Source organism: Pseudophryne corroboree, chromosome 8 (assembly GCF_028390025.1).
Source record: "Pseudophryne corroboree isolate aPseCor3 chromosome 8, aPseCor3.hap2, whole genome shotgun sequence".
In the NCBI taxonomy this organism is placed as follows: Eukaryota; Metazoa; Chordata; class Amphibia; order Anura; family Myobatrachidae; genus Pseudophryne; species Pseudophryne corroboree.
In genome coordinates, this window is record NC_086451.1 from 232,142,834 (window position 1) to 232,160,869 (window position 18,036).

The window sequence follows — 18,036 nt, forward strand, 5'->3', positions numbered from 1 at the left end:
CAAGCTTACATCCTATTCAAAGTATCTGGATGGTAGTAAAGCTGTTAGGATAAAACATATAATGGGCTATTCAGATGTGGAAACAAACCAAAAAAAGCAAGCAACTGGGCAAAACCATGTTGCACTGTAGGTGGGTGACTCTGTAGTGTGTGCATAGAAAGTTAGATTTGGTTGGGGTGTGTCCAAACGGAAATCTAAATTGCAGTGTAAAAATGAGGCTGTCTAAAATCTGTGGGCTACATGCAAAAGCAGACAGTATAAATATATTTGCACCCCTTGCATTGCAAAACGGTTTGTTCCGGAAACAAACTTGCATGTTTTTTCTGCCTTCCTTCCAAATCCGAATCAGGCCCATAATGCCTTATATGCAACTTACGCCACCCACAAAGGCATATGTCTTTGAGAAACACATTGTTCTCACGTGATGAATCACCATCAGTTTGGAAAAAGGAAGGATAACAATCACACCAGAGAAGTAACTATGCATTTACCCAGATGCTCTGTAAGACTAAGGGGCCTATTTATCATTAAATGTCTGTGATATATTCTATGTAATCTCCGATTTTTGGGGATGCCCGCCAATTATAAGTATCATCCTAATGCAGTGGTTCCCAACCTTTTTTGATCACGGCACCCTAGAGCATCAGATTTTTTATTCATGGCACCTCTAGGCCAAAAGTTTCTTATTGAGAAAAAATATCTTACATTAAGTAAATTGTGTTTATCGCTGGTGGTAGATTGAGCCTCTAGTGTGTACCCCTCTTTAGGTTCAATGATGTCACTTATTTACTGTATGTCTGTATAGTTTATGATTGGTAGCCACCGGCACTGGTCTTGTTTATTACGTTAACCACATATAATTTGAATTGGTCCTGGACCACCAAACTAGGTAACCCCTGCAAGTGTCTCGAGGCACCCCAGGGTGCCACGGCACACAGTTTGGGAACCACTGTCCTAATGTATGATAGAGGGACATTGCGCACAGTCCCTTCATTTTTGACATCAGCTGCAGTCCACTACAGCAGATTTGTATAGGGCATGTGATGCTGTCAGATTTGCCAAGCTTTGGCTCCCGCAGCTGTCGCCATCTGTAGATGGCGTTAGCCATTGTAGCCTATGGCCTACGCTTCACAAAACTTGCAGAGAGAAGGTATGCGCATGCGCCGTAGTCCCTACACAAGAGTGGAGAGACTGCTGATGTGGTCTCTTCACATCAAGCACATCCCAGGAACGGACTCTAAAAGAGCTCCTGTCCTTGGGCGTGGTAATTGATACATTTCCGTGGTATAATCACATACTGCAATGAGATTTTGGGCACTATAAACCAGAATGCATTGCAAACACAATTATTGATAAATCGGTCTGTAAAGAAGATCCGCCTTTACTTTAGCACAGAGCATATTAATTAGCTACTTTACTTTTGAGAATAAACTAAAGAAAATTGAGAAATCAAGGACTTTCAAATGGGAAAATTGTGGTTGAGCAGCATCCATGAATTTCTTGCCAAGTTCCGTCTGGATCAGAATAGGATGGACATACACAAAAATGCATCTGCGCAAGTGCTGTATACAAAATCTCATCATTTGCATATTTTATTTATTTAATCCTTTCAAATAATGCCTCATGTATGCTTCATTCAAATCACTGTGTGTTTTTAGGAGGAAGGGGAGGGGGGGGGGGCGGGTTCTTACTGGGACAAATGAACTAACATTCACTTTTGCTTGTTCACTAATTTTCTATATCTAGCAGCAACTGAGGTACTTCTATCCATATAACATATTACCATTCAAGTCTTACATTATCTTTTAGTTTCATAAATGATAATTCTATTTCTTTTCTCTCTTACAGGTTCGAGTCATTATGGCAGATGGTTCTAAGTAAGATTTTAACATCAAAACACTGGTTTGGATATAGAATATAATGACATATATTAGTAGTATAGAACCAGAAAAATTTCACTGTATTCACTGAACCCACAAGAACATTACAATGTACACATCCCCAGAATATCAAACATCCTGGTAAAGCTTCAAATATATCACATCTCCAGATTGTTATGCACTATCCATATCTAGGACTTCTCAACAGGGGCGTAGCCAGAACTTTGTGGGCCCCATAGCAACATATTGAAAGGGCCCCCGTCCCGTGCTTCTAGAGACAGTTCTCTGCAGCAGTTGTTCATTTTATGCCCTATGATACAGTAGTGCCCTAGTTCATTTTCTGAATCATAGTAGAGTCTTATTTAATGTTATACCCCACAGTAGTGCCCTAGTTTCTTTAATGAATGGCAGTAGTGCTTAATTTCACCCTATGTCACATTTCAGAGCTGCCAGTACACATTATGTCGCACAGTACCCCCAATTCACATTATTATATATACTGTAGAGCTCCCCGTTCATATTGTGCCTCATTACAGTGCACCGGTTCATATTATATAATATTAAAAATGCTCTCCAGTTCACTTTGTACCACACTACAATGAGCAGCCCCAAGGGCATACCTAGATATATTGCAGGCCCCAAAGAAAAAGTTTGAAAAGACCCAATGGCGAAAAATGTATATAACACATGTAACTTTGACAGGAAAGGTGGGCCCCTCTCAGATCTGGGCCCCATAGCAGCTGCACTGCCTGCACCTATGGTAGTTATGCCCTTGCTTCTCAAGTACATCATAGATTATAAACTGAAGGTGGAAACATCTTCTTCAGCAAAATAATATAGCTACCAAATCAATCTATAGACCTCTCTTTGCTCTAGATAGAATGTTGGAAATATATCTGGAAGTTTTCAAAATTTGGGAGTTCGCACATCCACAGAGTAAAATCACATCTCTTAATAAACACTACTCATATCTAAGACATGTAACACAGTTTTCATATCTTGAACAGTACAGAACAACAAAACTAAAATTCCAGCATCTCCCACACTATCTATTCTGAAGACATCACACATCTCCCAATTGAAGCTTTAAAATGTCTTAAATCTGGAATATTTAACACAGTTCCTCACAGCAGAACAGTGACGTGGAAAACATACTAATTTGAGCCTTGCATATTTCCAAATTATAAATATGATGCATTACAAATGATTTCAACACCTAACACCAACTTATTAAACATCCACCAATGAGAATATGCTTCCCAGTTGTCTTAGCTTGGGAACATACCTTATTCCTACATAACATTACAGTTATCCTACCTTATAAATACTTCATTTTACAGGATCATAGTTAAATACAGCTCTTACGACAGCAAAATCCCTCAACTAATGGTTTTATTAGGGGGTCACCTTCTCTGCAGAACATAGTGTTGTATACCAGACGTCCAGAATATTCACAGCAAAATTACATATCTTGTGCTTACTGCAATACTTCATATTATTCAGCTAAAGACATATTTTCATCACAACTCATAGACACAGAACATCTCTCAGCTGTAGCTGAATAATATCACACTACCAGCTTCTTCATCACTCTAACCTAGGATTTTCACATTCATTTTCAGAGTTTTCAAGAAAACCAGTGGTGATGGAAAGGTGAGAAGAAGCTTTAAAATCACTGTATATGTTTGTTTGTTTTTTAACATAACGTCGTTTATTTCCACTTAATGCAGTTTCGTGAAACAAAAAATAAATTAGCTGATTGAGAGATTGGAGCAGAAAGCACAGCAGTTGCCTCTTTGGACTCAGCTGCTGTGTGAAAATATGCTAATGCAGCAGGGGGCTCCTGTGTTAACAGACACCTCCTGCATGCTTGTGTGGTCTTCTGCTGTGCCCGAAGACACAACATCGGATCACTCTGCAGGAACATCGGCCACCTGAGTAGGATGGCCAAAGAATTCATGCTGCAGAGGCTGGGAAATCTGTGTCTGACGACACAGACACCGGCCTCAGTACTCCTACAAAACAAAGGTGATGCGCCTCCGTTTTGTGAAACGCTTCACGTCGATGATCCCTCCCTACCCCCAAACTGCCAGTCTGTCAATCAGGCTGCAGCTTAGGGGGTAGAGCGTGTCCAGCACATGCACATTACAGAAAACATTGGAGATGTATGGAAACCATTGATTTGAGTACATCTCTGAATCAGGCGCATAATTGTGATGAAAACAATTTGATACATGCTTCATAAATGGTCTTATTTTAATCATAACACTGTAAGATTTTGGTTTTCCTGTTTGTCTAGTTATCCATCTATCTTGCAAAACGGGACTTTGTGGATCATGTCGAATTTGTAGAGCCTGTAGGTCAGTCTCTAAGTATCCCTTGTTACATCACTATAAATAATATCCATAATGGAAGCATGCAGCGTAATCTCACAATCTTGGCATCCTTCCTGTCTCCTATCTTTCTGCAGATGGAGTGATTTTAATTGATCCAGAGTACCAAAAGGACAAGAAAGGTAAACAGAATGTATTATCAATGGAAGACTGATGTGTTGTTTTGCTAATGTTCCCATGGGCTTGCTCTGAAATTACGGATTGCCTTTATGAAGATTAATATGATGATCTGCAATAAGTACAAGATACCCATGTATCCCCTTGCACAACATTTGGAAGTGTTTGATGGCAGATTGTATAAAGCTGTAGCATACCTCCCAACATGACCCTCTCCAGCAGGGACAGAATGTTCTGCTTCTGGACTTTTCTCTTAATTTTTGATTGCCGGCACCTGTTTTGCGCAGGTTAATGGATAAGAAAGGTGTTTCAGCACAGGTGAGCGCAATCATAAATTAAGATGGAAGTCCAGAAGCAGAGCTTTCTGTCCCTCCTAGAGATGGTCACGTTGGGAGGTATGCTGTAGAATCACAAGCCATGTGGTCTATGTATCTAGGAAAATATGGAGGAGAGAACAGTTCATATTTACCTTGAGGAGGAGACCGGATGGAGTGACAATGAGATTAAGCATTACCAAGCAGTCTGATGGTCTGCTCCATCACTCCTCGATGCACTTACATTGTCTGTGAGTTTAGCTTTGCTGTTTTTGAGCAGAATTGAATTATATGTAATTGCTCAAAATTGCATAAGCTGCTTCTTGGCTTCAAAAAAGGAGCACTGGTCTCCATATACTTTATGTATCTATGGGGGTAATTCCAAGTTGATCGCAGCAGGAAATTTTTTAGCAGTTGGGCAAAACCATGTGCACTGCAGGGGGGGGGGGGGAGATATAACATTTGCAGAGAGAGTCAGATTTGGGTGGGTTATTTTATTTCTGTGCAAGGTAAATACTGGCTGCTTTATTTTTACACTGCAAATTAGATTGCAGATTGAACACACCACACCCAAATCTAACTCTCTCTGCACATGTTACATCTGCCTCCCCTGCAGTGCACATGGTTTTGCCCAATTGCTAACAGAATTCCTGCTGCGATCAACTTGGAATTACCCCCTATGTTCATAAGGGATCTATGCACTATGGGGCTTTGTGTCTGTTATGACTCTTTGGGGGAGATTCAAATGTTTGAAAAGCCAGTTGGGAGTCTGTTTTTTCCTATCTAATAGACAGGAAAAAACAGACACCCAACCGACTTTTCAAACATTTGAATCTCCCCCTTTGTATGTTAGCACTCTATGTACAGTACATTAGGGCTGTGTGTATGTTAGGACTTTGTATATATCTTTCTGCATCTATCCTGCATATACATTCTTCCCTATTCTTTTTTAGTATTTGTGACAATGACTTGCGCTTTCCGCTATGGACGGGATGACATGGAGCTCATTGGCTTGAGTTTCAGAAAGGATCTGTATGCGCTGTCTTGCCAGGTGTACCCTCCTTTGCCAGAGAACAAGAAGCCACTCACACCCCTTCAGGAGAAACTGCATGCAAAACTGGGAGTGAATTCCTTTCCTTTCTGCTTTAATGTGAGACATCAACATACTGGGACATGGAAGGAGTGGTCCCTTGCCAGTGACGTTTGTTTAATCTTCTTTATCTCATGTATTGCAGATGGCTAAGAACTTACCATGTTCTGTGACCCTGCAGCCTGGGCCAGAGGATGCTGGGAAGGTAAGATAGGGTAGTACCTCCAAAGTGATACCCCAAATGTGTGATACAAATATACTAGTACAGCATTATTGTTGAGTGCAAGATATTTGATCCTGTCTTTTTATGATTAACCTCCAATGTAAATGAAATTAAATTTTTACTGCTACAGAAAAGGAGATTTATGGTAGACTTACCATAGTTAAATCTCTTTCTGTGAGGTACACTGGGTTCCACAGGGAAACATGGGGGTGTAGAGTTGGATCTTGATCCAGAGGCACCAACAGGCTAAAAATTTGACTGTTCCCAGGATGCATAGCATGGCCTCCTCTATAACCCCGCCTCTGGACACTGGAGCTCAGTTTCGTTAACCAGTCCAATGCAGTAGCAGGTAAAAGAGAAGGCAGATGTTAGTCACATACAACCACATTCTCACGACAGGAGAAGGGACCAGCGGCTAATGCCATACAAACCCAAAGAAGCTAAGTGCGTCAGGGTTGGCGTCCAGTGGAACCCAGTGTATCTCGCAGAAAGAGATTTAACATGGTAAATCTACCATAAATCTCCTTTTCTGCAGCTGGGTACACTGTGTTCCACAGGGAAGTACTGGGGATGTCCTAAAGCAGTACCTCATGGGAGGGTACGTACCATAGCGGGTACAAGAACAAAGCGTCCAAAGGAAGCATCCTGGGAGGCAGAAGTATTAAAGGCATAGAACCTAATGAACGTGTTCACTGAGGACCATGTAGCCGCCCTGCACAATTATTCAGCAGACGCGCCACGGCGCGGCGCCCAAAAAGGTCCAACAGACCGAGTAGAATGGGCTTTAATAGCAGCAGGAGCCGGAATACCAGCCTGTGCATACGCTTGTACAATTACCATTCTAATCCAGCTGGCCAAGGTTTGCTTATTCGCAGGCCAGCCACGTTTGTGAAAACCAAAAAGTACAAAAAGGGTATCTGACCTCCGGAGAGAGGCAGTCCTCTCCAGGTAAATATGGAGAGCCCGTACCACATACAAAGACTGCTCTTTGGAGCACAACCAGAATAGATAAAGGCCAGAACCACAATCTATTGGTTAAGATGGAGAGATGACACCACCTTAGGCAGATAACCAGGACGAGTTCTAAGAACTGCCCGGTCACGGTGAAAAATCAGAAAGGGTGGACGACAGGACAAAGCGCCTAAATACGGCACCCTCCTAGCAGAGACAATAGCCAGCAGAAACACGACCATAAGTGTAAGCCATTTAAGGTCCACAGACTCAAGAGGTTCAAATAGAGACTCTTGCAGGGCAGTCAGGACAACAGACAGATCCCATGGAGCCTCAGAAGGGACATAGGGAGGCTGAATCCGTAAAACACCCTGAGTGAAAGTATGAACATCAGGAATAGATGCAATTTTCCTCTGAAACCACACTGACAAGGCAGATATATGAACCTTGAGGCAGGCCAGATGAAGGCCCAAATCCAGGCCTTGTTGCAGAAAAGCCAGAAGTCTGGTAGTTCTGAATTTGTATGTGTCATAGTTCTTAGCAGCACACCAGGTGAAGAAAGAATTCCAGACCCTATAATAAATCTGTGCAGAAGCCGGCTTGCAGGCCTTCAGCATAGTTTGGATAACCGCCTCAGAGAATCTTTTGGCCCTCAGGAGTGATGCTTCAAGAGCCACGCTGTCAAAGCCAGTCTGGCCAGGTCTGGGTAGAGACAAGGGCCCTGAATGAGGAGGTCTGGGCGTTTAGGAACTAGAAGAGGACGCTCTATCGATAGACCCTGCAGGTCTGAGAACCAATGCCGTCTGGGCCACGCTGGAGCGACTAGAAGTAGTATTCCTCCCTCTTGCTTGAACTTCCGCAGTACCCTGGGCAGGAGAGACACTGGAGGGAACACGTATGGCAGCCGAAAGTTCCATGGAATTGCCAGTGCATCCATGAACGCTGCTTGAGGATCCCTTGTTCTTGACCGCTAGACCGGACCTTTGTGATTGTGTCGAGACGCCATCAGGTCTACAACTGGTAGGACCCACTTGCCCAACAGGAGTTGAAAGACTTCTTGATGAAGACTCCACTCTCCAACGTGCACATCCTGACGACCGAGGAAATCTGCTTCCCAGTTGAGGACTCCCAAAATGAACACTGCTGATATTGCTGGCAGATGGCGTTCCACACAACTAAGGATTTTTGACACTTCCAACTTGCCATGCGGCTTCATGCTGCCTTGATGATTTATGTATGCCACCGTGGTGGCGTTGTCTGATTGTACTTGAACAGGCCTGTTCTGAATCAGAGGCAGGGTAAGAGTCAAAGCATTGAACACTGCGTACAATTCCAGAATGTTTATCGGGAGGAGAGATTCCTCCTTGGTCCACTGACCCTGGAGAGTGTTGCTCTAGCACCACGCCCCAACCCCGCAGACTGGCGTCCGTAGTCAGTCAGACCCAGTCGGGGATCCATAAGGGACGGCCTCTGCTCAACTGCTGGTCCTTTAGCCACCAGCCCAGTGACAGATGAACCTCCAAAGTCAAGGATATCATCTGAGACCTGATCCGATGAGGCAGGCCATCCCACTTGGCCAGAATCAACTGCTGCAGAGGGCAGGAAAGAAATTGAGCATACTCCACCATGTCGAAAGCTGACACCATGAGGCCCAGTACTTGCATCGCCAAGTGTATCGACACGCTTGGGTGAGAGAGGAAGTATCTGATCCTGTCCTGAAGTTTCAGGACTTTCTCTTGAGACGGAAACAGTCTTTGACTGTGTGCGTCCAGCCGTGCCCCCAGGTGCACCATGTCCCAAGCAGGAACCAGCGAGGACTTTTTCCAGTTGATGAGCCACCCAAGGGCTTGCAGGAATTTGACCTTGATGTCCAGATGACTGAGGAGAAACTCTTTGGAATTCGCCAGGATCAGCAAGTCATCAAGATACGGCAGGATCATGATTCCCTGACGGTGGAGAAGGGCCGTCCTCACGACCATGACCTTGGTGAAGATCTGATGGGCTGGGGTCAGTCCAAAAGGCAGAGCCTGGAATTGATAATGTAGATTGACAATAGCAAACTGCAGATACTGCTGATGCGATATGGCAATAGGTATATGTAGGTAAGCATCCTGTATGTTCAGGGATACCATATAGTCTCCGGGTTCCATGGCCAGCACAACTGAGTGCAGCGTTTCCATAATAATAATATAATGACTTTGTACCCGTGAGAGACAACTTCCCACACCCAGGCGTCTGAAGTGGTCCTTAACCAGACCTGGGCGAATTGTAGAAGTTGGCCTCCCACCCTGGGATCTCCCAGGAGGAGGCCCGCCCCATCATGCAGCTGGCTTGTCTTGTTTGGAAGCAGGCTGACGGGCATCCCAGGATTGTTTAGGTTTGGGCTTGGTGGTTCTGGAAGCATGAGCCTGCCTTGGGTACACCTGACCCTTTGCCTTCCCTGGAGGCCGAAAGGAATGAAAAGTGGTGCTCTTTGTCTTCAGAGAAGAAGGATTAGTATTTGGGAGAAATGCAGTCTTAGCAGCCGCTAAGTCAGTCACAATCTTATTAAGATCTTCCCCAAACAGTATCTCTCCTTTAAAAGGAAGTACCTCCAAAGTCTTCTTGGCGTCCAGATCCACCTTCCATGACCTCAACCACAGAATACGGCGAGCCAGGATCTACGTAGTTGACGCCTTAGCCGCCATTACACCTGCCTCGGAGGACGCCTCCTGAATATAATGGGAGGCTGTGGGAATATGAGACAGATATTGTCTGGCAGTATCAGAGATATCCTGAGGTAGCTCTTCCTCAATAAAAATGTGGGTGTGTTACACTGCGCTTACCATATAGCTCTACAGGTGGAACATTTGCCACCTGTAGAGCTATATGGTAAGCGCAGTGTAACACACCCACATTTTCATTGCCTATACTAGAAGGGAGTGTGGATCCCCTCTATTTGCTTACACAGCAGCTGCCCAAATATAGCTGGTGATTAAGCACAGTCCTCACCTCTATCCATTCCAGCTCTTCCTCAATAGCCTGAACCCATACTTCTATACCTTTTGCAGCCCACGAGGTAGCTTATCTGTCGGTTCCTTCAATGAAGTGACAGTGGTGACCGGCAGAGTAGATGATACCACTAGCCGGGTGACATGGGCATCCACCGGAGGTGAATTTTCCCACCTGTTACACAACTCAGCAGGGAGAGGATAATGAGATAGCATCTTTTTAGACAGGGAGAATTTCTTTCCTGGAGAAGACCAGGGTTCCTGACGTATATCATCTAAGTGGTCAGAATGTGGCAATACTACCTTAGTTACCTTCTGACGTTTACATTTATCAGGTTTCTTAGACGCAGTAGTGGGATCTACCTTATCATCAATTTGTAGAATCAGCTTAATAGCCTCCACTAGGTCAGGGACATCAACCTGAGCTGTAGATTCCTCATCAGAAGTGTTGGAGATAAGCCTCCTTCTATCAATCTCCTTCAATTGTCTGTTCGTTACCCTTTGTTTACCAATCGATTGAGAATCCCAGAAATCAGACACCACACGTAGTTATGTCCATCAAAATGAGACTAGCTCTACTTTATTCAGCAGGGCATTATATAGAAAAAGGTGCTTGCATGAATACTTGATACACGTCATATTTCAAAACAATAATGCATCTCTTCTCATAACTCCTCTCAGGCTGACATTCCCCTACGTGTCCTTCAGAGAAGTCTAAAAACGTAGGGACTGTCTAATAACATGTTTTCAAGACTTATAGCTACGACCTTGCTTCGCACAGAATGTACTAACTATGAAATGTCAGCATTATTATGATTAACTCAGCAAAGCATACTTCTACTTCACTACATCATGGCTGCTACTTAACAAAATGGCTGACACTGCTTAAGCTAAATACATCTATCTTCTTCAGTCCCTCCTTTCAAAATAAACTGACATTACAGCTGATAACAATATGACATTACAGTTGAGCTACAAGGCATCACATAAACTCTGCCTAAAAAGACTAAGCAAACAGTCTAGCTATAATGGTGCTAAAGGTTATGTTCCCATAGGACGGTGCTTGCCACTCTATCCCACGGAAGGTAAAGAACCGTTCACATCATATCCATTAAGGTAGACTGCTCACGGCTCCTTCTTGCCAAGCTCTTTGTAGTTTTGTTAAACTCTGAGGATTCACATCTTTTAGTCTACAGATTTCTTTCAAGCTGAAAGGAAAGGAAACAAAATAGCATCTTAAAATACAGATATATGCAAATTGCTAAGCCAACAATTTTTAATAAAAAATCATCACTATTCCAACAATCTACTCTTTGATCCCGCTAAACCAATTAGCTGGGTTTGAGCAGAACATTTCTCTAAACCACTTCTTGCGCACTATTTGTTTCATTAGTAATAAATATACAACACATTCTTGGAGTTCTCTTCATACATATTCTAAAAAAATATTACACTCTATTTTAGTAGTATGTATTTGCTTTAAACAAATTAAAACCTCTTATACGCTTATATGTTGTGGGGACAGATGTCCATTCCCCTCCTTTTCCAGATGTGGGCCCATGTGAGCCCAGCATTTCTTAATTGACTGGTCTCTTTGAACTTCTAGAGATTTCATGATCTTTACTTTAATTTGCTTAACACAAGATCTAGTGTGATACCACACTTCTTATATACTATATATAAATATATATATATATATATATATATATATATTATATATATATATATATATATATATATATATATATAAGCACATACTACATAGACTACATATATAAAAAGTATATACTTATATACTAAACACTGGTACGTAACTTTGGATTGGTGGACATGCCAGTCCCTGCCCTCTCCTATGAGAGATACAGAGTATATTATGACAACAATGAGTACTGAAGTTCCCAATATAATGACCCATAGTGGTCTGTCTAGTTTAGGCCCAATTAGCCTTTGTATGGTTGTGTATTCCATTGTTCAAACTTAACTTGAGCAAATTTGCAGTGGAACCCAAGTCTCTCTTTCCTTAATTGACACAGAAATGGGCGTGGTCAGCAACACTCGATATGGACCATCAAATCTGTGCTCAAATTACTTTTTTCACGTGTCTTTCCAGATACACCCAATCTCCTGGTTAAAGCTTGTGGGGATTCAGATTTGCTCCTGAATCTGGGAGAAAGGCAAACTAGAAAATACAGAGGTGTCAGTTTCTTCAGTAAGACTTTTTAACATATGCAGTCAAATTACCATATTTATGTTGTAACTCTCATGGATAGTAACATCCTACAGTATCTTAGGTATGCTTATCAGACAATATTTCATAAGGTGAATAACCTATGGGTTTACTGAATATGGTTCTAGTTTTAACCAGTACTAAATATAAACACTTTAGCATCCCTTTCTGTTTTCTGTGACACACCCACTAACCTGTGGGGGATACATGGAATGCCGTTGTATTACCAAATCATACCTTATGTACTACATTATTTCTTTAATTAAATAAATACTGCTATCTGCTACTATAACTTCTGGTACTCTATATCTGCACATAGCTATTGATTTTGCTGTCGCTTTTGCCATTGGCAAATAACTGTAAATGTCTGTGGCTACCAATACATCTTTGGCAGTTAGATATAGTCAATTTGCAGTCTTTAAAATGGAAAATAACTTTTTTTGGATTGCTCCAAGGATTGACTTGACTTCTGTCCTGGATTGAACATTTCCATATATCCAGTAGGCTTGTACAAACTTTGTTGCGTCTGGATAATATCCTGGGGCTATCCCTCTTCCATTAACTACATTTTCCATTTGATCCTCTCCCAGGTGTGTGAGTCCATGGCTGACTTAACACATATGTGGATATAAGCTTCTGGGTAAGTATAACTTCTCTTCTAATTTTCATAAGCCAGTGTCTTCTTCTTGTCTGGCTCTTCTTTGCCATGCTGCTTTTTCTTCAGGACCTTCTTGTTCCTGAAATTTCTTCAAATCCTGTAGATCAGGCATCTGAGGCCTTGCTTCTTTCAGTTACTTCTGTCTGTGTGGTGTAGATGGCTACCTTCACTGGTTGGTTGGTTGGTTGCCTTCTTTATCCACAGGCTACTTTCTCACTCTCTCCTGCTTGGTTCTGAAGTTCAATCAGTGTAGCATAATCAGGCATCTGGTCTGGCACTGGAATGGTTACTGGAGAGACTTGCCTTTCCTGATGGGGGCATCTTGCTGCCCTCTTGGCTTCAGCATCTTGCCAGATTGTTGCCTCTTGTTTCATGAGTGTCATTCCTTGCATTTGCCTGGATCTTCATTACTGCAACCTTTCCTGTGGCCCTTGCAAAGCTCTAAATTGGTGTCTGATCAGGGAAGCATGTTGTATGTCTTCGCCACTTGCCTTCTTGAAGCCTCTGCTTTTCCATATCTGGCCCACACTCTTATACTGGGATGGTAAGGATCCTGAATCCACAACTCCATGTTCAGTGGTCACTTACTCCTGTATAAGGAATTCCATCCTCATGGTACCTTGATCCATCCACATATAGCTCATGCTGATCATTAGGTAGGGCTGTGTATGTAACATATGGGAAGTTGAGGTTCTTGTTCCATTAACACCACACAAGGAAAAGGAAATTTTTTTGATTACTAGAATTATTCTCTTCCTCTTCTGGACCATCCCTCCGGTCATACATCCATGATGATCTGTCTGTATCTTGCTCTTCTGGACCACCTTCCTGGTCCTTATCATCAACTTCTTGCTTTCCGCTTCATTAGTAGATAATCTGTTTTTCCCTCCAGATAATCTGTTCTTCCCTCCTTTTGAATCTTGAGATTCGACACCTTTATTGATTAATGCTGGACAATGGTTGCTGGGTTGAGGTACATCTTCTGATGGTTACTTGTCGCACTTTGGCAGTGCTACTTCATACATGGTCAGCCTTGCCGCTGACAGGTGTTTGGTTCTTGCTTGCTGAAGCTTCTCTGTACCTGCATGTGGTACCGGGATGATAAGTTCATGATTCAGTACTATGCCTGTGCTCTTGTCCTCTTCTAGGACTACTGATTTAGCACTGTGTCTGTGCTCTTGTACTCTTCTAAAACTGTTGCTGCTGTCACTGCTCTGATGCCAGTAGGTGCTCCTTGAGTACTGCTGTCAAGCTTGCTTGAGTGGTAGGCCACTGGTCTTTGCCTCAGTCCATAATTTTGCGTAAGGACTTTTATGTTTGGCCTCCTTCTTCAATAGTCAGGTAGTTCTAGGGCTTGTGATGAGGCAACGGCTGCTTCCAATTGTTCAATTGCTTCATTCATCTGTTGCTGTGTGTAGGATGCGGACCCTCCTCCCTTTCAGTGTTGTCATACAATGCTTGAATGTAGACTGGTGCTAGAGGTATCCGTGTTCTGCAGTGTCCTACTAGGCCAAGGAATGATCATCTGACTTGCTTGACACTAGTTGGCAGTATAAATTTCTCCCTTCTCACTTTTGTTAGATGTCGGGTACCTTGAGTGTCCTAGGAAGATTACCTCTAGCCAGGCTAGCTGCAATTTCTCCTTCTGAGGCTCTGCAGTCTTGTTCTTCCACAAACTTCACTAAGGACACTGTCTCTTCTTGGTACTTCTTTTAGTAGTGGAGGCAATCAGCAGTTCATTCACATTCTATATTAGTTGTGTCTCCTGGATAAATATTTGTGGAAAATTGCGGGAAGGAAGTGCGCCATTACGGGGGCTTCTTCCTGGGCAGCATAAAACTTGGTTTATGGCAAAAGGCACATTGTCCTACCCCCGCCAGTATAATTAACTATTTAGTTAAGAGCGAGTGAAGCGCGCCAGTACAGGGGCGGGGCTTTTCCTCACTAAGCCAGCACACTAATCAGCGCCATTTTCTCCTCACAAGAGAAACGCTGGTCCTCCCTTCACTACTGACATGTATCAGGGTGCAAAAACAGGGGGAGAGAAGTATATGGTGCTTGTATTATAATAATAAAAGCGCTGCAGATCTGTTTTTCATTGATATGTTTCACAGATTGTGTGTGCTTGGCGCTGGGGTGTGAGCTGGTTTTTCCTCTCTGTGTCCATCTGACAGAGGTCTGTTCCCTATAAGTTCCAGTGTGTCTGTGAGTGTGTGTGGTACACGTGTGTGACATGTCTGAGGCAGGGAGTTCCTCCCTGGAGGAAGCCATTGTAGGGACACAGAGTTGTAAGGTGGTGGCGATACCGACACACCAAAAGCCTGCATGGGTGAAAGGAATATGTGGTAGTATGCATCATATCAATAGGAGATTAGATAAGGCTGTATCTAATACTGCATGCTGGATATGTGGAATTCTGTTCTTCCATCTGCAGGCGACCCTCCCTGGGTCACATAAAGTCCATTTACAAATGTTATGACTATTGATACCGACACGGACTCTAAGTCCTGTGTCGACGATAGGGACTCCAGGGAAATAGATCTAATAAGAGTCCCTCCCACGAGCTTAATATATTCTTGCCCAGCAGTCACCCCCTGTGTTAGATTAGTGCACTGGCCAGGGTGACAAAGAAAGTAATTCTCCCTGCACTGGGCACGGCGTTACTAAAAGAGCCGACAGACCGAAAGGTGAAAACTACATTGAAATCCATTTGTGTTGCAAATGGTACGCTACTCAGACCCACTATTGTTTGCGCGTGGCTGAGTCGCTCTATTGAAAAATGGTCAGAATGAGTGTCATCAGAAATTGACACGAGTAAGATGAGATACTTCTTAAGTTAGGGAATATCAAAGACGCTACCGCATACATGCTAGAGGCGATGAAACATATTGGACTCTTGAGTTCACAAGCTGCTACCAGGGCAGTATCGGCTCGGCGGGCGTTGTGGATTCGCCAGTGGGACGTGGATGCAGATTCCAAAAGAAATATGGAGGCTCTCCCATATAAAGGTGAGGCCTTATTTGGCGAGGGACTAGATGCGTTCGGCGGCTACCGCAGGTAAGTCGACATTTTTGCCCTCTGCACTCTCACATGCAGTCCTTTCGGCCCAATAAATACAAAAAAGTGACAGGTTTCCCCTTCTTTGCAGGTAGGGGGAAGGGGAAAGGGAAAGAAGTCCACAGCGGCTTCAGGTTCCCAGGAGCAGAAGTCTACCCCTACATCTGCCAAATCTTCAGCATGACGCTGGGGCTCCCTTGCGGGAGGCCGCTCGGGTGGGGGCACATCTCAAACTGTTCAGCCAAGGTTGGATTCTGTCTGGCCTGGATCCCTGGGTGTTGCAGATAGTGTCCCAGAGATACAAGCTGGAGTTTCAAGACGTTCCCCCATGCCGAATTTTCAAATCAACCTTGCCAGCTTCTCTTCCAGAAAGGGAAGCAGTAACAAAGGCAATCCAAAAATTATGTCAGGATCAGGTCATAGCCTTTTTGTAGTTCCGAAGCCGGACGGCTCGGTCAGACCGATCCTAAACCTAAAGAATCTGAATCTCTGCTTGAAACGATTCAAGTTCAAAATGGAATCGCTGAGGGCAGTGATTTCCAGTCTGGAGGAGGGGGACTACATGGTGTTTGTAGACGTAAAGGATGCTTACCTACATGTTCCCATTTATCCTTCTCACCAGGCTTATCTGAGATTCGCGATTCAGGATTGCCATTACCAATTCCAGACGTTACCTTTCGGTCTCTCCACGGCGCCGAGGGTTTTCACCAAGGTGATGGCGGAGATGATGGTCCTCCTGCGTCAAGGAGTCAATATAATTCCTTATCTAGACGATCTCCTGATAAAGGCGAGATCCAGGGAGCGGTTGGTACAAAACACTGCGCTCTCCCTGTCCATACTCCAACAACACGGTTGGATCATAAATTTTCGAGATGATTCTGGACAGGGAAGTTCAGGAAAAGGCTCTGGCAATCCAGAAAATGGTAAAACTAGTTTTGAAACCATCAAGAGTGTCGATCCATCAGTGCAAATATGGTGGCGGTCTACGAGGCCGTACAGTTTGGCAGGTTCCATGCCAAGGTATTCCAGTGGGACCTGTTGGAAGAGTGGATCCCATCTGCACATGCACCAGAAGATAGTCCTGTCGTCGAAAGCCAGGATTTCACTCCTGCGGTGGCTCTAGAGCTCGCACCTACTAGAGGGACGCAGATTCGGGATTCAGGACTGGGTCCTGGTAACCACGGATGCAAGGGGAGCTGTCACTCAAGGGGAAAAGCTTCCAAGAAAAATGCTAAATTTAGGAAGCCTGCCTACACATGAACATGCTGGAATTGAGAGCCATTTACAACGGCCTTCAGCATGCGGTACATCTTCTTCAAGATCACCCCGTGCAGATCCAGTTGGACAATGTAACAGCGAGGCAGAACGAAAAGCAGAGCGGAAATGGCAGAGGTGACGAAAATCCTCCTCTGGGCAGAAAAACATGTAAGGGGTCTGTCGGCAATTTTCATTCCGGGAGTGGACAACTGGGAAGCGGACTTCCTAAGCAGACACGATCTCCATCCGGAAGAGTGGGACCTCCACCAAGAAGTCTTCGCAGAGGTGACAAGTCTTTGGGGAGTTCCTCAAGTAGACATGATGACTTCTCGTCTCAACGAGAAGCTTCAGAAATATTGTTCCAGACCCTCAGGCAATAGCACTAGATGCTCTGGTGACCCAGTGGCTATTCTGGTCTGTGTATGTATTCCTTCCACTTCCACAAGTTCTCGGGATCATAGGAAGAACAAGGGTTCTGGCAATTTTCATTCCCCCAGACTGGCCGAGGAGAGCTTGGTGCCCAGATCTTCAGGAGTTGTTCATTAAAAGATTCTGGGCCTCTTCCTCTTCGCGAGGACCTACTACGGTAGGTGCCGTGCGCGTACCTAGACTTACCGCGGCTACATTTGACGGCATAACTGTTGGGCGCCGGATCTTAGCCCGAAAGGGTATTCCACACTCTTATTCAGGCCAGGAAAGGAGTAACGTCTAAATATTACCATCATTTTGGAGAAAATGTGTGTCTTGGTGTGAATCCAAGAAAGTTTCAACGGAAGATTTTCAGTTAAGGTGTTTTCTCCATTTCCTACAGGCTGGAGGGAATGCAGACTGAAGTTGGACTCCATTAAGGTCCAGATTTCATTGGCAATTTTCTTTCTG

At 43.8% G+C, this 18,036-nt stretch overlaps 1 protein-coding gene across 1 annotated transcript in view; it reads left to right on the plus strand.

The window, feature by feature from the left end:
- Positions 1–1,094: 1,094 nt before the first annotated feature.
- ARR3 (arrestin 3) overlaps positions 1,095–18,036 on the plus strand; it is a 77,931-nt gene continuing 60,989 nt past the window's right edge. The window contains exons 1-7 of the mRNA XM_063938538.1: positions 1,095–1,150; positions 1,849–1,902; positions 3,482–3,533; positions 4,180–4,240; positions 4,351–4,395; positions 5,658–5,854; positions 5,940–5,999. Of these exons, the coding sequence (XP_063794608.1) occupies positions 1,095–1,150; positions 1,849–1,902; positions 3,482–3,533; positions 4,180–4,240; positions 4,351–4,395; positions 5,658–5,854; positions 5,940–5,999 (525 nt within the window). The remainder of the gene's footprint in view (positions 1,151–1,848; positions 1,903–3,481; positions 3,534–4,179; positions 4,241–4,350; positions 4,396–5,657; positions 5,855–5,939; positions 6,000–18,036) is intronic.